This window comes from Lentinus tigrinus, assembly GCF_003813185.1.
Source record: "Lentinus tigrinus ALCF2SS1-7 unplaced genomic scaffold L226scaffold_16, whole genome shotgun sequence".
Classification (NCBI taxonomy): Eukaryota; Fungi; Basidiomycota; class Agaricomycetes; order Polyporales; family Polyporaceae; genus Lentinus; species Lentinus tigrinus.
The window spans coordinates 332,889-351,112 of NW_027137925.1; the positions used below are offsets into that span (position 1 = coordinate 332,889).

Here is an 18,224-nt window from a genome sequence, read left to right on the forward strand (position 1 = left end):
TCCGCCACGACGACGACATACGTGACACCGCCTGACAGACCTCCCCGGAGAAAGCTTCGCTCATCAAAACCGACACGAGCCTCGATGATGCCTCCGTTATGAACGAGCCCGCCGATACTCGAATCTTTCCGCGTCGAAGGCGTGCGGACTGATTCAAACCTCGACCGCGGATGGGCGAATACGAAGGGAACAATTCCATTCTCACCTCGAATGCGTTTAGCTTCCGTCAAACGGACACGGATCGTTTCAATTTGAACCGCCCACAACGTAACCCACCGAGAAGAGACACCTACCGCACTGCGGAAGTCGGCTCAATCTTGCGCGGTGAGTGACTTTGCGTAGAAGTCTAAGCTCAAGTGCTGTCCAAAGGGGGGCTGTAAATGCATATAAGGACCTGCAATCTCGCTGTAGGTCCATTATCACTTCCCAGCCTGCTCTACACATACGCACTCGCACACACCTGCTACCGTTGCTCTCACACACCATGTTCTCCACCAAGTTCTCCACCCTCGCGACTGTTGTCGCTCTCGCTGTCTGCGCTGGCGCACAGGGTACCAGTAAGTGTAGCTGAAAAACTTGGACGATCATTAGACTTACCACAACGTTGCTTGCAGGTGACATTAACCTGCCTGCTGCCCCTTCGCTCCCGGTGAGCGGAGCCATTATGCCTTCGCTTAGCCTGCCAGTCAGTTCGCCGTCGGTCAGCGCACCTGCCATGCCATCGATCAGCCCGCATGTCGGTGCTCCTTCGAGCCTGCCTGTTGGTGCTCCCTCGAGCCCGCCGGTCGACTTGCCCTCGGTTACCCCTCCTGTTGGCACGTCGTCGGTCATCCCTGCTGTCGGTTTCCCGTTGAGCCTGCCCATCAGTTCTCCTTCGGCCACCCCGCCTGTCAGTGCTCATACTGTCAGTGCCCCCGTCAGTGCCCCCACAGTCAGTGCGCTCTCCGATGCGTCGTCATTCAGTGCTCCCTCAGTCGGTGCACCTTCCGCACCAGCATCTTCGCTGCCCGTCACGGTCAGCGCTCCGACGGACACGCCGACGCTCCCCGTAACCATCCCCTCGTCCGGTGTACCCACTACTACGCCTAGTGCACCCGCAGTGCTGTCGGTGCCGTCTGTGAACGCCCGCTCGGTCGACGCTCAGTCCGTTGGAGTTCCCTCCTCCGCCCTTCCCAACCCCTCGCTTGCCGTGAGCGCGCCGGTCACCACTCCTTCGCCCCCGGTCAACGCGCTGAGCGGCGTACCCTCGCCCTCGCTCCCGGTCAGCCCTACAGCGAGCTCGCCGTCGCTTCCAGCTAGTTCACCGAGCGGCGTCCCTATGCTCCCTGTGAGCTCGCCCTCAGCACCCAGCGCACCCTCGTTCCCGGTCAGCGTACCGTCCCCTTCGCTTCCTGCGGGCGAGCCTTCTCCTTCGGCCCCCGTCAGCGCACCTTCGATGCCCTCGGCCCCCTTTCCCGCCTCTGCGCCCGAGGTCACGTCGAGCGTCACCCCGACTGCCACCGAGTCGCTCCCTGTTACGCCTACGAGCAACGTTCATACCGTCTCAGTGCAGCGTCGCGGCGACTACCACCCTCATGCCATCGTCGTCTGAAAGGAGCTCGGACGATAGTGCATCGTGATGTTGACCACCACGAGTGCAGGGTTTCCGTATATGATACCGAGCTCTTGTAATGCTAGACGCTACTTCGAATGCATTTGACTGAAATTTCGAGATCACTGTTACGTTGTGCGATCTGTCCCAGACTCCCAGTCTGAGGTTCGTTCTGTCGCCATGCGGTAATTCAGAATCTTCAAGCCAAATTGAGGGGCAGTGTGACATGCCACGAGGCTTCGCAGTGCGTGAGACCGCACGTCAGTTGACGATCATCCGAGCTCTCTTGGCTCTCGAGCTTCAATTCGCACAACCATGGAGATGCACTCTCAATCCGGAGCGGTAAGCTTGTCCTGCAGTGTCTCATAGTGTCTCCGATTTCAACTGACTGCTAGTAAAGAGCTCGGATGCCACGCGGGGCATATTGCTCCCTATCGAGACGTGGAAATCTATCTTCTCGTTTCTTTGCCAACAAACTCGAGAGGATATCACCGGTACCCGAGACCTGCTCTCGCTCTCCCGCACCTGCTCCGCCTTTCAGTTCGAAGCAGAGTCAATTCTCTACCATCACGTCCGACTAACGCAGAGCCCCGCTCAGCTACTCACTTTTGCCTCTGCCGTCGCCAACTACGTGCATCGCGCCGAAGCGGTCCGCGCCCTGTATCTGCAACTTTCGGACTACGACTCCTATCGTCTGGATGGGGTTAAGAAGACAGTCCTCCAGCGATTGCCCAATTTGAAGAGTCTCGATATAGACAGGCTGGAAGACCCGCACGACGTCTTGGTACACTCCCCTTTCCGGCTACGCAGCTTTGGAATAAATGGGCGCGTGTTCGTGCGGCTCCATTCGGAGGGACACCGTCGGATGAGCAAAATCGAAGGTTGCCCTGAAGAGTCGGATGTTGCGTCAAGATGCGAATTCCTTTCTGAACTCACCACACTCACTCTCTACCAAAATTATCGATCCACGACGCTCTTGGACGCTCTTCAGAATTACTGCACGCCCTACAACATCACGTATCTCAACATTGTCTCCTCTCTCATACGCTTCAAAGACCGGAGCTCTTTATATGCCCTTGCAGACCAGCTCGTCTCTCTACGTCTACATTCGGTTTCCGGTCCGTCACCCCCGCACACAATGGAGAGGACATACCCATGGCCCATAGATGCGGTGATGGACCACGTCTTCCCCCGGTTGGAGTACCTGGAGCTCGATGAAGACAGCTACATCCAGGTGAGTCCAGGAAACTATTCTGTCACGAACACAACAATAAAATCTTGAGAAAGCACCGTAGAAATTTCTCTGCTGAGCGGGTGCCCTTCTTGACCGAGCGATGGCGGTCGTCGTGTCCAGCAATTCGGACGCTTGTCTGGCGCCCTGCGTCAGTGTATAAATCCTTCGCTAGGCAAAAGGAGCAGTACCGCGACAACGTGCGCGAATTTACGGAGCTATTGTTTAGGGAATGGACGACACTGCAGAGGTTCGAGCGGACGAGACTGGAGTTGGAAGGGATTGCGGATGAGGAAGCTAGGAGCTATGTTGCCTACATCGGGGGGGAAGATGAAACTGTGGTGACTGTCCCCGCGGAGTATGACGGGAATCGATGGCATAATGTATAGAGGAATTCTTCCACTAATTCTTTGAGCTATGGATCCCGGAATGTTGATGCAAACAGCTAGCGCCGAACGCGTCGCGACGCGTCGGTCACCTCTTGGCCTCCCCGCCCGGGCGACAACTTGAACGGATCCCATCCCAACCCATGACCGTCTGTCTCTCTCCGGACTCCCTGCCCTAGCGATCTCGCAGACTCGTATGTGTATCAGAAGCACGAGTGAAAAGGTGATCTCCAGGTCAACAGCGTATCTCGCAATTTTGCTGCAAGTACGACTCCAACATGAAAGGCGACCGGATGTCGGAGAGTAGGGCTGGACCTTGTGTATCCCAACAGAGTTGGACCACGCGCGAGTACGTGAGTACCTGCGATTATGCTCAAGGTTGGGAAGCCACGAATCGTGGTAACCTGGACGTTCTCGTCGACGTCCATAGGACTAAAGTACTTCAATGTACGAGTACGTCGTCATCCTCCGTGCTTTTCAACGCCCATCGTGACGACGCGCATACAGATCCTGTAACTGACCTTAGGCCAAGTACCAGCACCGGTCGCCGCGTCCGTCCGTCCTCGGGAGCGAGCTCGTGGCAGCCTCGCCAATGACAGATGGATGCCCGTTCGTGCCAGGCGATAGGGTGATCAAAGCGGCGCAGGGCGCGTTTGCGGAAACGGTCGCGGACCGGCTGTTGTGCGGCCGCGGTGCGTACTCCATGCTCACTCTCTAAATATCGTCAGCCTGACGGCTTGCCCAGGCGAGTGGGTGCTGGTTTAGCAGCCTCCATCTGCTGGTGACCTCGGCATGCAAAAGGTCATCGCTGCAGCGGATTCGCAAGAGAAGCCCGATGTCTCGCGCCAGGTGTGCACAGACTATGGGTTGAACTACCATACAAAAAAGTTTTGGCAGCAGAAATAACTGAAGATCACCCGGGGCCAATGCGTCGACGTCATTTACGACCCTGTTTGATCCATCTGAGGTGCGTCAGCCCCCAGCTACCGTGAGACCCAATACGCTAACGTCCGCGAATGCTATACCTTTCGAAGTACGTCGCGTAGAAGAGCCACGCAGTTGCCGTTAGCTTTGGGCTTTGCCGCGGGCCAGATTGCGTACCTTGCGCTGAATGAGATTGTACTCCTCAACGACATCTTGGTCGTCTGCATTAACTGAGGTGTGTACACAAGTGCGTTTCCTCAGAATCGCAACTCCAACCAGGTAACGAAATGTCTGACGTACATGATTTGCAGAGATCGAGCCGGAGCACGTACCAGTCTAGTTATCTCGCAAGAGCTCCTTGAGTAAGTCTGCTACCCTCCTGAGTGTCTAGCGTTACTGACGATCTGTCTTGAATAGCCTCTTCTAGTCTGGCTGCGCGAAGCCGATGGTCTACCTGGAGCCTACGTTCTCCCCGGAGCACGCCGTATACGGGTTCGTCGCAATCGAGCAAGCCAAGAGGTGGGCAAGATCATCATGCACGCCCGGAAGGCGGGACCGATGGCGAGGTTGTAAACGCAAACACTCTTCTTTTACTTGCTGAGGATTATACGACATGATTTGTATAGCAGCCAATGAGCCTGGACGCGCATCCACTCTCCGCTCAATCCGATGCCCGACTAGAACTCCTCGGACACGTTCAATTGCGCGCACCCCCGCTTTCGACCAACATGCGCTATAGGGTTCTTTCGTTCGGCTTTGTTATCCAATATTTGAAGCAGCACGCAGTGCCGTGCCACGACGTTCCCGTGTTGCCTCCGTGCAACAATACCCACCATCTTGCTCTTGATCTCCCTCTACGCTCATATTGATTTCAACACAGCCTAACTTCAACATCGACTCTCGCAGGGCTGCTCTCTCTCGCCTTTGACTCCCACTACTTCCGTCGCTCTCCCGACTCGCCATGTATCGTCCACATCGGGAGGACGAGGATCGCGACTGCTGTGTCCGTCGCCTCCAGAGAAATAGCGGGCGTTGGAACACCAGCCGCTGGAGTTTGGCACCGGTAACTCTCACTGACTGAACTTTGTCTCGTGTGAATCCAAGGACAGCATGCAAGTACAGCGCGGCGCCACTACGTCCCTGCGTTGCCTTCACACCACCACGATATTTGTTCGCTCCTCCTCTACGCTCTCCTCCTTCGCTCTCTCCATCTCTCTGTCCTCCACTCCGAGCCTCCGCTTCTGCACAACCCTCCCGAGTTTCTGCCTCGCCGCTCGGCATTGTCCTCGCTCTTGACTCTCACACCTTCGTCCATCTCGCTCCCTCGCCTGATTCACCATCCATCGACCACACGGTCACAGTCTGTATTCTTCCCTATTCATTATCGTTATCTATCTGCAGTCCTCTCGTTGGCTCTCGGGATCGTCTCCCGTTTTTTGAATCCACTCAAGGTGCGATTTGTCCTCTGATCCACTCCGATGCCATCGTTCATCAACCTCTTTACGCAGACCTCTCCATGTGGGTCCTCAGTACGGCACGCGCGGAGCTCCACTTCTTCGGGTCCCCCGAGGTGGTCCCGGATGGCTTCGCAGCCCTTTCGCACACCTGGAACAACAAGCCTGAGGACGGGCCTCCCGAACAGTCGTTCCAGGACGTCCGGAAGATCCAGGAGAGCTGCGCCAAGGAGGGCACGAATCCTCGAGACTTCGTGGGCGAGAAGATCAGGCGGTGCTGCGAGCTCGCTGAGAGCCACGGCTACAAGTGGGTGTGGATAGATACGTGCTGCATCGACAAGACGAGCAGTGCGGAGCTCTCGGAGGCGATCAATTCTATGTTTCGATACTATTCCCTCGCACGTATCTGCTATGGATACCTGCGGGATGTCCCGGACCTCGACAACATCTGTCACGACCACAAGCAGGCATACAGATTCAATGAGAGTATCTGGTTCAAGAGAGGGTGGACACTGCAAGAGCTCATTGCTCCCCGCTTCTTCCTCTTTCTCTCCCAGTCCTGGACGGTCCTGGGAACCAAGGCCGACATTGCCAACACCTTGGAGACTTGGCATAGAATCCCCGCAACCGTTCTCCGACTCGAGGTCAGCCATACGCAGTTCGGCATCGCTCAGCGGATGTCTTGGTTTAGGTTGCGGCAGACAACGCGGGTGGAGGACGAAGCATACTGCCTCCTAGGGCTTTTCGACATCCACATGCCTCCGCTCTATGGCGAGGGCCGGAATGCATTCCGGCGGCTGCAGGAGGAGATCATGAGGCAGTCCGCCGACACGACACTCTTTTCATGGCCTGGCCATGGGCGATAGGGACCTCCGTTCTTGTCTCCTTGCTCCATCGCCCTCAGCATTCTATAACTCGCACACCAGATATACTCCTCCGCAACGCAACAAGGAGCAGGCCGATAGGATCCAGAATGTGAGTTGGCAGTGGTCGCTCGGGAGCGCACAGTGCATCGCCGCTTACAGTCGCACTGGCACAGGATGCCGCCGTTGAGTATCAAGATGAACTCCATGATGGCATGACGTTTTCCATCACCCCCGATGGTGTCCTGGCACATATACCGCTCGTTGTGTGTGAGGGAAGGACGTTCGCCGACTTGTACTGGTCGAGCCGGGGTTATCGAAGACTGCTCCGCCTCGAAGCGCATCCTAGTCGGGCGCCACCTGCGTCCCGCCGGCCTTTATACGTTGTCTGCGAGATGCGGACGGTTGACATGGACCCGAGTCCCACCGAGTCTGGCATATACACCATCTCCGAAAGGTTTGCCTCTGCGTCCTGGCAGACGATTCTCATCAAACACCGCCCTTCCCCGCATCGGCTACCAGGCCAGCTATCAGATGCTCATTCTCTGTCCTTCATTCCGGCTGCACCGACACAGCTCACTCTCAATGCGCCGTTCCGCTTTGATGAGGCTTGCATTCAGAGGTTTATGCGCCAGTCGCGGATGGACAAGGTGGAGGTTCGCAATGGCCAGTTTTGCGAGTCACGGGTAGTAACCCTCGGTAACAAGCCCCCGACGACATACATGTTCGCCGCCTCATCTGTGCTATCTAATAGTATCATCATCATCAAGATTGGACAATGTGGCAAGGAAGTATTTCCCACTGGGGATCATCCCCGGCTTCCTCAGAGGGCTCCTGTATGGGCGAAAGTTCATTTCGTCGTGTGCAGTCCCTGGTATCTTGACATCATTACGAAGCTCTCAGATGATGCTGAACATGACTGTTGCGAAGATCACGTCTCGCAATGGCCGCGTCTTCAGAAGAGCTTTCGTGAAGAGTGGAGGAGTTTTAATGCAATCCACAATGTTGTATACCTGTTCTTTACACGTTGTCCTATAAACCCTGGAGGAACGCTCGTATTGGATGCATCATACGAGAGTCACGGACTTGAGTAGTACCTGGATGTTCTAGCACCAGCAGCGTTCTACTGCACTCCATTATTTATGTGCCCTAGTATGCATGTAACACCCCAAGTGTCGAGCCCCGCATCACATACGAGACCACCCGCTACGATATCATGCTCATTCCTGCTAACGTACATGTCCAACTTCGTAACTCTATGCATCAACAATGCAAAACCGCCTCTCTTCGAATCTGCACGGGCTTCTCCCATACCGTCATACTCACGCAATCGCAACATCCATCAGGCGGCGTAGCTTGTCAATCATGCCGGAGCGCCCCGACATATTCAACCGTTGCCGCTGGAGCGGTTGGTACAGCGCGGATGTGCGGCCCGAACATCCGTTAGCTGGATATGGCAACGGAAGCGCCAGGTCGCCTGCCGCTCAGCCCAACCCTACCTAGGACGACCACATGGCATCGCACGACAGACTTCCGCGGAGCAAGTTCACATCAACACCGACACAACTTCTCTACCTCGATAATGCTTCCGTTCTGAATCTGCCCGCCGTGACTCGAATCTTCCCGTGTAGAAGACCGCACGCGCGTCCCGCGCACATCGATGCGTGTGCTGCCTTTAGGACGCAGGACACGGTTTGAGGTGTGCGGACCGATTCTAACCTCGACCACGGATGGACGAAAATGGCAGGAAAGGCTCCACTGGCCCCTCGAATGTGTCTAGCTTTGGCGGCATGAACTCGGTTCGCTTTCAATTCGGACCAAGATGCACTGCGGAACACGGCTCGGATGTCTCCATCCTGTGCGGTGAGTGACCTAGCGTCGAAACCATGAAGTCTCAGCTTGAGTGCGTTTCAAAGGGGGCCTGGAAACGCATATAAGGACCTGCAATCTCGCTGTAGGTCCATCATCACATCCCAGTCTGCTCTACACATACGCGCTTCGCACACACCTAACTTTGCTCTCACACACCATGTTCTCCACCAAGTTCCCCACCCTCGCGACTATTGTCGCTCTCGCTGTCTGCGCTGGCGCACAGGCCCCAAGTGAGTGTAGCTCACAGTTGTCTTTGGACGATCATCGGACTTACTGCGACATTGTTTTCAGGTGACATTAACCTGCCTGCTGCCCCTTCGCTCCCGGTGAGCGAAGTTGCCATGCCTTCGGTTAGCCTGCCAGTCAGTGCGCCGTCGGTCAGTGCATCTGCCAGTGCGCCATCGATTAGCCCGCCTGTCAGTGCTCCTTCGAGCCTGCCTGTTGGTGCTCCCTCGAGCCCGCCGGTCGACGTGCCCTCGGTTACCCCTCCTGTTGGCACGTCGTCGGTCATCCCTGCTGTCGGTTTCCCGTCGAGCCTGCCCATCAGTTCTCCTTCGGCCACCCCGCCTGTCAGTGCTCCTACTGTCAGTGCCCCCACAGTCAGTGCGCTCTCCGATGCGTCGTCATTCAGTGCTCCCTCAGTCGGTGCACCTTCCGCACCAGCATCTTCGCTGCCCGTCACGGTCAGCGCTCCGACGGACACGCCGACGCTCCCCATAACCATCCCCTCGTCCGGTGTACCCACTACTACGCCTAGTGCACCCGCAGTGCTGTCGGTGCCGTCTGTGAACGCCCGCTCGGTCGACGCTCAGTCCGTTGGAGTTCCCTCCTCCGCCCTTCCCAAGCCCTCGCTTGCCGTGAGCGCGCCGGTCACCACTCCTTCGCCCCCGGTCAACGCGCTGAGCGGCGTACCCTCGCCCTCGCTCCCGGTCAGCCCTACAGCGAGCTCGCCGTCGCTTCCAGCTAGTTCACCGAGCGGCGTCCCTATGTTCCCTGTGAGCTCGCCCTCAGCACCCAGCGCACCTTCGTTCCCGGTCAGCGTACCGTCCCCTTCGCTTCCTGCGGGCGAGCCTTCTCCTTCGGCACCCGTCAGCGCACCTTCGATGCCCTCGGCCCCCTTTCCCGCCTCTGCGCCCGAGGTCACCAACCCCGCGTCGAGCGTCACCCCGACTGCCACCGAGTCACTCCCTGTTACGCCTACGAGCATTCTCTCGGGCATCCCTACCACCACCGCCCAGCGTCGTGGGGACTACCACCCTCACGCCATCGTCGTCTGAGATAAGGAGCTGGGACGATTAGAGGACATTAGCATCGTGATGTTGACCACCACGAATGCTTAGCGGAGCAGACGGACTCTTTGTGTACTTCTGGATCTCACTGTAATAGAACACTGCATCGTATCCATTGATTGATTCATGCATTTCGCGCATATCTGTTGCCGTGTGACTCGGAAAACCTCCAGCTAAGTTTGCGACAGCAAAGTCGACATGCCAGCCGCTTGGGACAGGTGGACATATGAATGGAGCGGACTATATGCATTCACGAGAAGCGGGACAACTTCTTGTAGCTACGACGAAGCACTTGACTGGGATGACTGGGATGTATCAAGCGCGAGCTTGTTCTGGTCTGGGTCGTCGGCGGACAGAGATGGGTCTCTTCGCGCGCTCGGTCGACTTCGCTGCCTTGCCTCGGCCATTGCCCGAGTACGCGTGGTGTAGTTCTGGAATACGAACAGAGCGACGGCCTACATAGCGCACGCCTTGTTCAGCACATCTGTCCTCTTGCAGGGGAAGAACGCGGGACGGGGAACGAAGAAACAACGCGGAGAAGCGTGAACGCACCAGCAAGATCGCACCCAGCATCAGCCGCTCCTTCCACCTGTCGTCCATCCCGATATCCAGCTCCGCTCTTCGTCTTTGCTTCGCGCGCCACATAGCTGTACTCAGGTCATGATAGCTCGAGCGTGTTGCTGCCCCGAAGCCTTCCGAGTCGGCGCCATCCAGAGAGGCAGCTGGCTTCTTCCCAGAGAGAACGGCGTACGCAGAGGAGATGGCCTGAAAACGTGCGTGAGCGGTTTCAGCTGAGATGCCGCCAGCGCGCGCAGCGGGCGAGTCCGGGTGGTATATCCGGACGAGGTCATAGTCTGTGCATGCTCCGTGAGTAGATGACGGATGACGTTGGACGGGGTAGGTATGCATATGGTCACGTACATCGCGACTTCACGTCTGCCCTCGTCGCGCTCTTCGGGAGGTGGAATATTTGATGCGGGGATGGATGCGAGTTCGTCGGGAATGGATACGGATTTGCGCTGGTGGACGCGGTTCTTGCGAAGACTTGTGCGCATCGGGGCCGTCGGAGAGAGCGGAAGAGTTGGCTAGATGCTCGATGCATGGTCATACACGCGCCGCGGAGCAGACGCAACTAGTTTATCTTGTGCGATGAGCAGGGAGTATCAGAACTATGCAGCTTTGTCGAGACGGCAGTGGTTCACGCGTTCACGTTCAGTCCGCGAAGATGGTGGTGGTCGCCCGAAAAGTGAGGAAGCGCTCGCATGGAGTTTCTGCTATTTCCTGAATTCCGAATCTTGCGCACTGACCACGATGCACTCCGGATCTCCCCTCCAGATAAAATGTGTAGAATGTGATTCATGAGCACCGGGCTGCAATTGATTTCAGCAGCACTCAGATATGTATGTTTTCCAAATCTCGACGAAGTGATGTCGCCTCACTTAGACTGATAGGACTTTGTCTCGCATGCAGGTGAGCAGCCGTACGATCTCACTGCCCCAGTGTGAGTTTCTTACAAGCTATGACAGTACTTACTCGACATGGTACTTTCGCATGTTGTCTTCCGCAGCGCACCTTCTGGCCCGATCACCCGGGCTTTGTCGACCTGCTGACGGTAACGCCGGACTGCTCTTTGCAATTCTTAGACGACAACGTGCTGATAACACCGTACACGCGTGTTGTCCGCAATCCACAGCACACAGTGGCACACGTGAGTGACACTCTCCCTTTCAAACCACCGTTCTATAGATCCTCACTCAGCACCACATCGACAGCAGGATACGTGCTATGGCCAGCATGCAGCAACTTCCCGTAGAGATGTTGATCCAGATCTTCCAGCTGGCATGCACAGACGGCAATTATACCGGATGCTCCCTCTCTCGTACCTCGAAGGCGGTTAGAGCCACCTCTCAGCCTGTCCGTTTCCATTCCACTGCGTTATCCATAAGCCGCAGTCGACTCGACTCTTTCTTCTCTTCATACCAGAAGCTAGGCGTCTTGCACGGTGACACAAGGGCCAAAATCGCGCACCTTCTCCTGTGGGACGGCCGGGAGGATGAACACAAGCGTCGCGCCGATGACGAAGACGAGGAAGAACCGGAAGAGGATCCCGACACGCAGAGCTACTCGCAGGCTGTCGGGCTCCTGCATCTCGTCGTCGACGACCTGGAGTCCCTCATGCTGCCGTCCATGTTGATGTCACCTCAAACAAGCCGCATCCTCAGATTCGGAGCTCGCCCCTTCCCTTCGCTCCGAACCCTCGTCATGAACGTCCCCCGCGATCTCGGCAGGCCTGCTCTGGAGTCGTCTGCGGCCTCCCCGCTCTTCCCCCTCCTCACACACCTGCACATCGTCATGGCCTCAGGCTCGTTCTCTGTCGGACCTGTCTCCGACTGGCACAGACATGCCCCCCGCACCACCCATCTCCGCGTGTCGTGCTGTCCCCTGCTCGGCAACGCTCTGGGGGACGTCCGTCTCCTACTCGGAACCCCAAGCTACCCGCACAAAATGGGCAGACGCCCCGTGCCCGTCCACCCCCCGCCCAGCACGCGCGAGTGGCCCACCTTGCGCCACATCGCTATCCAGCCCCTGCCTTCCCCTCACATCGAGTCCGCGCACTGTGGGAACGTGGAGCTGTCATACTGGAACCTCCGGAGCGAGCTGTCATGGATGGCGGACTGGGCCAAGAAGGAGGATGTTGTGGCCGCGTTGGTCCTGAAACCGGTCAGGGCGAAACGCGCTAGCGTGGACGGTCGTGCGCGCGTACGACAGGCATGGGAGAGGCTGATTACTAGTCGTGTTGACAGCGACTGGTTTACGTTCGGAGACTCTGAGGAAGACGAGGACTCGGGGGAATGAGAGAGGGTCTTGGCAGAGTTCCGTGTGACATCTGTTTGCATTCCCTATACGACGACTCTCAACCTGTGGACTGACTTCATATGGTACGCTTTTTGCCTCGGTATGCCCCTCTACGGAACCAGGCGCTTTCATCCGCATGGCCAAGTTTCTTACTACACGGAGCACGCCCACTCATCGGACGCCTGCGACGAAGTTGACGCGGGAGTGCAGTATGGTGCTTCCGGATGAAGCCCTGGAATCGGCAGATTGAAGATCTCGCCCAAGCCCGGAGTGTACGCCTATGCGGTTTCTCTCCGCAAGACAGCAGTCCTTGTCGTCGTCAGGCCGCGCAATGGGACGAAATGCCCCTCAAAGACCACTCTTCTCGTCGATGCGCCCGTCCATCACACGTTCACAGATCGGCCCACAACAGCATTCAACATTACAATCAACAAGGGTAGTCTAAGATACATGCACCATACAAGCAGCCAAGTGGAGTAAACCCGAACATAATAGACACAGGCAGAACGACCGATATAAGCAGAACCAAGAGTACGCGACTACCATCGTGTATGCAGTATAGTAACGTAGTATCGTACCGTAGCAGCCGTCCGATTCGAATTAACGTCAGAACGTGAACGGGAACGTGAACGTGCGGGTGCGCTTGAGGGATGATGGTATCGAGTGCACCATGCGAGATCGATGTTATGTGGTATTACAGTGCCGGAGATGGAGGAGTCGTGATGGATGGAGAATTATTAGTTAAAGAGAACGAGGGTCGCGTCTTAACCAAGAGTCGCAGATTAATGGTACAAAGCCACGGAGAAGCCCGTTTGATTTTCAGGGCTTACTTCGGCTTCTGGAGCATAGTCATGATCGCCTCGATGCCCTTCATGCCGAGCCCGCCCTTCGGATAACAGATGTACAACTACAGACACTCAGTCAGCCTCGTCGTCACAGCCCCAGAACGACAAACTACTCACCGGATCGCGCCACGTCCCAAACTTGCTCCGGAAGTCACCCTTGCCCGAGAGGTTGAACGTCGTCGACAGGCCGTTGTACGCCTTCTCGAGCGTCTTCACGCGGAACCCATGGACGTTGTCTACAGCTTGGAGCTTGCCCGTCGCGCCCGCACCGAACGTCGCAGTCTTCACGCCCGCGTCGCCCAGCTTCTTGATGACGTACGTCAGGATGTACTCGATCGCACCGAGCGGGGCCCCCGGGAACTCGAGCGCCCACTTGATCTGGAAGCCATGCTTGGGCGAGAGCTGTGCAAGGACGACCATCGCGCATGGCTGCATCAACGAACACGACCAGAGTAGCCACGGTCAGCGATCTGTCCGGAACAGTCAATGAGACCGATGTAAGACGTACCTTGCCGTCCTTGTCTATGGCATAGAAATACTTGCGGTGCTGCATATCGTCAAACGGCCGTACGCCCGTCAAGTGGATCTGCGTGCCCCTGCGGGCCTGCTCCCACTCCTTACACCGCTGTTCGAGCATCTGGCGGGTGCGGTCGTCCATATCCAGCCCGCACTCGACGATCTTGACACCCTCGCGCTCCGCGCGATGGATCTTGCGCCGGACCGTCTTGTCGGTCTCTGCCGGGTCCACCTCGGTGGGGTTAATGCGCTCCTCAGCAACCGCGATGACAGCGCCCCACCCGAGCTCCTCGGCGAGATAGCGCTCGGTCGCCCGATCTACGCAGCACCACACTGGCTTGAGGCCCTCCTCGTGCAGGTGTGCAAGATATGCCTTGACGACACGTGGGATCTGGTCGAGGGCACACAACGGGTTGCCAAACGTGACAGCGAAACCATCCTGCGGGATGTAGCCCACAGCGGCACCGGTTGCCTTGTCCCGCCATATTGTCCATGCAGGATCGACCCAGCTCGTGTTCGTCGCATCGCCGTACTTGGCGATGAGCTACGCATTCGTGTCAGTATGACGCGAGTACACCCGAAGATCATGATACACTTACGTTCTCAAGTGGTGGCAGCTCACCATGCTTCTTCCCAGCCTGGAAGGTCGGGGATTCAGGGCCATGCAATATGAGAGAGTTAGCAGCTGCCAGGGCAGCCTCGGCCTGATCCACGGCATGAATAGGGAAGCTGCGCGGATCGCGCGGGAACAAGCTCGACCAGCGGATGTTCCCGAGCTTCAGGAACAACATCACGATGCGTTCCAGCCCTACACCGCCACCACCGTGCTATTATGTCGTCAGCACCCGCTACGGGCGGATCGGGAAGAGACAACAAGCTGACTCACAGGTGGGCAGCCCCATCGGAAGCCGTCGACATATTCCTTCATGGTATCCGGATCAATGCCAGCCTCCTTCATTCGCTCTTCGAGGAACGGTGCGGTGTGTATACGTTGACCACCGGACAAGATCTCCTCGCCGCGCACGAAGAAGTCATAGGAATTGCAGGTTTTCTAGCTCGTAACTTCAGATAAACGCAACAACTGGACGGGTGGTGCCACTTACAGGATTCTCGGGATCGGGCATGGTATAGAACGGGCGGACTTCAAGTGGGAACTTGTCGATGATGTAGAAGTCGGCGCCATACTTCTCCTTGACGAGCTGTCCAAGTCGCTGCTCTGCGCGCGTGCTGAGGTCCTCGTGTTCGCTGAGCTGGCGACCGTCCTCCTCAGTCCAGCCGGACTCGTTGAGCATGCGTATCCCCTCGGCAAATTTGATGCGGGGTGTCTCGTCCAGGACGACGAGATCCTCGTGAGGATAGTACTTCTTCACGGTCTCGATCTATAGCCAGGGTATGAGTTTTCAGAAACAAGTCGAGATGAAGGTCTACGTACCTCATCTCTGAACTTGGACTGCAGCCCCTTGAACATGTGTTTGAGGAGGTCGTCCAGGAGATCCATGACTTCGTGGTAATCGCTGTCAATAGCCATCTCCAGATCCAAACCGGTGAACTCCGTCAGATGTCTATGGGTATTTGAATTCTCGGCTCGGAAGACGGCACCGATCTCGAAGACGCGCTCCATATCTGCAGCGATGCACATCTGCTTCGCAAGCTGTGGGCTCTGCGCGAGATACGCTGGTCTCCGGAAGTAGTCGACCTTGAACACTGCAGCGCCCGATTCTGTCGCGGATCCCTGAAGCTTGGGAGAGTGGATCTCGATGAACCCCTTCTCGGTGAGGAAGGTCCGGAAGAAATCACAGACGCCGGCGTGGATCCTGAATATAGATTGCGATGCAGGAGACTTTGGATGACATTAGACACCGAAGTGCAGGGATAGGTTAGATGACTTACGCGAAGATCCAGGACACGGTTGTCGAGTCGTGTCCGCTCGCCTACACGAGAGAACTGCGCGTCCGCCTGCATCGTGATTGTATTGAGACATCTGCTCCACCACCGAAATGCGATAGCGACGTACCCTGTCATAGTACTCCTTCGGTCTTGATACATCTTCTACCTGGAACGGCAGATTTACGCTCGGAGAGGCGATGACATGAAGCTGCCAAAATTGCTCAGCTCATATGCCCAACATGACTTGAATGTATGCGCGCACCTGGCATATTTTGATCTCGTATTCATGGATCGACGTGCTGTGAACCTCCTCTTGATCCGGCGGAGGGCGCTGAACGACACCTCGCACAAGAACGATGGTTTCTCGCGTCAATCCTTCCGCCCAGCGGACCATGATTTGGGAGACGCGATCCGGCTCCTCAGTCAAGACACCTTGGACTGTCATGAACTGATGCCGTAGGATGATGAAGACGATCTTCGTGCCTGTTTGCCGTGAGCAAATTTTATTGAGTACGAGCGAGCAGCACGCACCTAATGGGCGGATGTGATGGACACGAGCACGGAAGACGACGGAATCGCCTTCGTTCTTGTGAGGGATGTCTCGGAGGTTGTCGACGGGTCGTTCTATTCAAAGTCAGACTTTTCCACCTACACCAACTGAACTCGGTCGCATAACTCACCTAGGCGCGGCTGGGGTGTGTTCGGATCAAGGTCTCCCCAGTTATTTCGGAGAGGATCCTGGAGTATGTCGTTGGTCAGTATGTTGACTACGGACGCAGGCTCTCGCGGTTCGTGCGGGCAACACGGTAGGCATTGTCGGATTTTCGACCAATCCAGTTTCCTATCTTCCACGCATGACGGTCCACCCACCGGTGACTTGTAGAGGGAAAAAAGGGGCATTGAGACGCGCCTTTTCCTCGACATTTCCGGGGTAGAGAATCTGGCGATGCTCGAGGTACAAGTGGAATACGCACCTCGTCGTGAGCTTTCTTCATGCGGGCCTTGCGTGCGCGGTACTCCTCATCATCATGAACCTCGCGGTCCGCCCTACGCTCCTCCTTCATCTCGGTGAATGACATCTTGTGTCCGTCGGCCAAGCTACGCGGGCGGGGGAGGTCGTGGTCCTCCGCCTTCTGCTGTTTCTGGGCGGCGCTGTTGCCGGCATTGGTGTCGTCGGCTGTCGAGATGGTGAGCTTCTCGGCGTTCCCGTTGGCGACGGGGTCGGTCTTTCCATTGGCAACTGGGGGTGCGTCGCCATTGGGAGCGTTCTGGAGACTGCTGCTCTTCGAGGACGATCGCGAATGGGTGACGACCTTGGAGAGCACCTTCTTAAGGGAGGCCATGGTGGCGCGGAAGTGGGTGTATGCGGTCGCGGAGGTCGTCGTTGTGAGGTGGGGAGGTGAGGAGGGGGAGAGCGTGTATAAGAGTCGGGAGAAAGATTACTTTACGATGCGCCTCTGTCTGCCTTTTGAATGGGCGCCCGCGAAGAGGACGACGTCATGGGCCAGTCATCCATCAGCATGCCCATACTGGGACACTCCTTCTTGCCGGCAGACGTTCTGGCGTTTACTCGGAGGCCGTGATTGCGTGCATGGCCGGCGATAGTGTACTAAAATGACTGCAAGTCCGATCCAGAGCTGCCAGTTTCGGGAGTATGGCTGCCCACCTCCGACGCCGCCGACAAACCCAACATTGTAAGCACGCACCGTTGACCGATCGCAGCGTGCTTGCAGTGTGCTGCGATGACGGTCTGGAGCATGGGCTCCTCAGAGAAGAACTGGTACCAACCTGAGTAGCCACTCCACAACACGCCCTGTTGTTCAGTGAATACTCGATGTGGTGGCGGGCTGAACGTACTCCGTCTCCGCCGCAACGCTGTACCTGTGCCAGTATGATTAGAAAGAGAGACGCGTCATCGGCAAGTCAGCGGAAACATCTTCAGATGTCAGTGATGATAGTGGTAAAGAAAGTCTTATGGGGACATACTTGCAGAGCCCCCGTTGTCTAATGGCTATGACGTCAGACTTCTAGCACTACGGGAGCTCGATCTGGAGGTTGCGGGTTCGAGTCCCGCCGGGGGTAGTTGGTTATTGTTTTTGTTCTCCGATTCCTTGTGTAACAATCGGAGTTCATTATAATGACAATAATACCAATCATCGGAGTTCATTGCCATCGTGAACTACTATCGGAGCTCGTAACAAACTTACATTAGAATTAAAGTCCGATCCTTAAGTCCGACGATTACTAGGCTAAGGCTTAAGCAGGCTTTATTACACCCTGCAAGTATGCTTCGTCAATATAGGCACCCTCGAAGCTGAGAGGTTCTATCGTCAGCTGCATTCTCCCCCCCTGGCGCGTCTTCCCCCCTGGTCGTATCACCTAACATGTGGTCGGCCGTCGTAAGTGCAGACCTTCAAGTTCGCAGCAGAGAACCAGTACTGGTGTTTCCCGGTAACGGGTGCCCTATGTGCCCCGTTAGTGCATTCTTAACAGACTGGATGCCACGGAAT

The 18,224-nt window shown here is 56.6% G+C and overlaps 8 protein-coding genes and 1 non-coding gene across 9 annotated transcripts; 6 read left to right on the top strand and 3 right to left on the bottom strand.

The window, feature by feature from the left end:
• Positions 1-35: 35 nt before the first annotated feature.
• Positions 36-1,591, top strand: L226DRAFT_561127 (uncharacterized protein; the record flags this gene model as incomplete). The annotated part of the gene is made up of 2 exons (XM_067683414.1): positions 36-557; positions 615-1,591. The coding sequence occupies exons 1-2, from the start codon at positions 485-487 to the stop codon at positions 1,589-1,591; spliced, it is 1,050 nt and encodes a 349-aa protein (XP_067534343.1). The 5' UTR covers positions 36-484.
• A 315-nt stretch (positions 1,592-1,906) lies between these two features.
• On the top strand, positions 1,907-3,973 carry L226DRAFT_572037 (uncharacterized protein; the record flags this gene model as incomplete). Its single annotated transcript, XM_067684634.1, has 4 exons — positions 1,907-1,933; positions 1,992-2,825; positions 3,735-3,900; positions 3,954-3,973. The coding sequence occupies 4 exons, from the start codon at positions 1,907-1,909 to the stop codon at positions 3,971-3,973; spliced, it is 1,047 nt and encodes a 348-aa protein (XP_067534344.1).
• Positions 3,974-4,812: 839 nt separating this feature from the next.
• On the bottom strand, positions 4,813-5,502 carry L226DRAFT_97287 (uncharacterized protein). The gene has a single exon (XM_067687395.1). The coding sequence runs from the start codon at positions 5,411-5,413 to the stop codon at positions 4,892-4,894; it is 522 nt and encodes a 173-aa protein (XP_067534345.1). The 5' UTR covers positions 5,414-5,502; the 3' UTR covers positions 4,813-4,891.
• On the top strand, positions 5,503-6,566 carry L226DRAFT_97288 (HET-domain-containing protein). The gene is made up of 2 exons (XM_067687396.1): positions 5,503-5,583; positions 5,641-6,566. The coding sequence occupies exon 2, from the start codon at positions 5,649-5,651 to the stop codon at positions 6,450-6,452; it is 804 nt and encodes a 267-aa protein (XP_067534346.1). The 5' UTR covers positions 5,503-5,583; positions 5,641-5,648; the 3' UTR covers positions 6,453-6,566.
• Positions 6,567-7,979: 1,413 nt separating this feature from the next.
• On the top strand, positions 7,980-9,696 carry L226DRAFT_536047 (uncharacterized protein). Its single transcript, XM_067681032.1, has 3 exons — positions 7,980-8,312; positions 8,366-8,551; positions 8,613-9,696. Exons 1-3 carry the CDS (start codon positions 8,180-8,182, stop codon positions 9,596-9,598), a joined length of 1,305 nt encoding a protein of 434 aa, XP_067534347.1. The 5' UTR covers positions 7,980-8,179; the 3' UTR covers positions 9,599-9,696.
• A 144-nt stretch (positions 9,697-9,840) lies between these two features.
• Positions 9,841-10,847, bottom strand: L226DRAFT_510064 (uncharacterized protein). The gene is made up of 3 exons (XM_067678243.1): positions 10,532-10,847; positions 10,163-10,464; positions 9,841-10,065 (listed from the first exon to the last, which is right to left on the bottom strand). Exons 1-3 carry the CDS (start codon positions 10,716-10,718, stop codon positions 9,889-9,891), a joined length of 666 nt encoding a protein of 221 aa, XP_067534348.1. The 5' UTR covers positions 10,719-10,847; the 3' UTR covers positions 9,841-9,888.
• Positions 10,848-11,072: 225 nt separating this feature from the next.
• On the top strand, positions 11,073-12,629 carry L226DRAFT_613902 (uncharacterized protein). The gene is made up of 3 exons (XM_067686564.1): positions 11,073-11,080; positions 11,137-11,318; positions 11,383-12,629. Exon 3 carries the CDS (start codon positions 11,396-11,398, stop codon positions 12,464-12,466), a length of 1,071 nt encoding a protein of 356 aa, XP_067534349.1. The 5' UTR covers positions 11,073-11,080; positions 11,137-11,318; positions 11,383-11,395; the 3' UTR covers positions 12,467-12,629.
• Positions 12,630-12,862: 233 nt separating this feature from the next.
• On the bottom strand, positions 12,863-17,548 carry L226DRAFT_536050 (aspartyl-tRNA synthetase, cytoplasmic). The gene is made up of 13 exons (XM_067681033.1): positions 16,689-17,548; positions 16,395-16,452; positions 16,246-16,338; positions 15,977-16,197; positions 15,842-15,922; positions 15,718-15,783; positions 15,260-15,667; positions 14,931-15,206; positions 14,714-14,878; positions 14,427-14,654; positions 13,820-14,371; positions 13,429-13,740; positions 12,863-13,373 (listed from the first exon to the last, which is right to left on the bottom strand). Exons 1-13 carry the CDS (start codon positions 17,055-17,057, stop codon positions 13,293-13,295), a joined length of 2,910 nt encoding a protein of 969 aa, XP_067534350.1. The 5' UTR covers positions 17,058-17,548; the 3' UTR covers positions 12,863-13,292.
• Positions 17,549-17,707: 159 nt separating this feature from the next.
• L226DRAFT_t134 lies at positions 17,708-17,796 on the top strand. Its single transcript has one exon. It is a non-coding gene; the product is annotated as a tRNA-Arg (tRNA).
• Positions 17,797-18,224: the final 428 nt, after the last annotated feature.

Coding starts and splice junctions, on each gene's coding strand:
- L226DRAFT_510064 (XM_067678243.1), bottom strand. CDS start 10,718: ATGACCATGCATCGAGCATCTAGCCAACTCTTCCGCTCTCTCCGACGG. Junction 10,465..10,531: donor GGCAGACGTGAAGTCGCGAT/GTACGTGACCAT, acceptor GAGCATGCACAG/ACTATGACCTCGTCCGGATA. Junction 10,066..10,162: donor TGCTGGGTGCGATCTTGCTG/GTGCGTTCACGC, acceptor TGCGCTATGTAG/GCCGTCGCTCTGTTCGTATT.
- L226DRAFT_97288 (XM_067687396.1), top strand. CDS start 5,649: ATGTGGGTCCTCAGTACGGCACGCGCGGAGCTCCACTTCTTCGGGTCC.
- L226DRAFT_613902 (XM_067686564.1), top strand. CDS start 11,396: ATGGCCAGCATGCAGCAACTTCCCGTAGAGATGTTGATCCAGATCTTC.
- L226DRAFT_536050 (XM_067681033.1), bottom strand. CDS start 17,057: ATGGCCTCCCTTAAGAAGGTGCTCTCCAAGGTCGTCACCCATTCGCGA. Junction 16,339..16,394: donor CACACCCCAGCCGCGCCTAG/GTGAGTTATGCG, acceptor GACTTTGAATAG/AACGACCCGTCGACAACCTC. Junction 13,374..13,428: donor TTGGGACGTGGCGCGATCCG/GTGAGTAGTTTG, acceptor GAGTGTCTGTAG/TTGTACATCTGTTATCCGAA.
- L226DRAFT_97287 (XM_067687395.1), bottom strand. CDS start 5,413: ATGCCGAGCGGCGAGGCAGAAACTCGGGAGGGTTGTGCAGAAGCGGAG.
- L226DRAFT_536047 (XM_067681032.1), top strand. CDS start 8,180: ATGGACGAAAATGGCAGGAAAGGCTCCACTGGCCCCTCGAATGTGTCT. Junction 8,313..8,365: donor GGATGTCTCCATCCTGTGCG/GTGAGTGACCTA, acceptor TGCGTTTCAAAG/GGGGCCTGGAAACGCATATA. Junction 8,552..8,612: donor CGCTGGCGCACAGGCCCCAA/GTGAGTGTAGCT, acceptor CATTGTTTTCAG/GTGACATTAACCTGCCTGCT.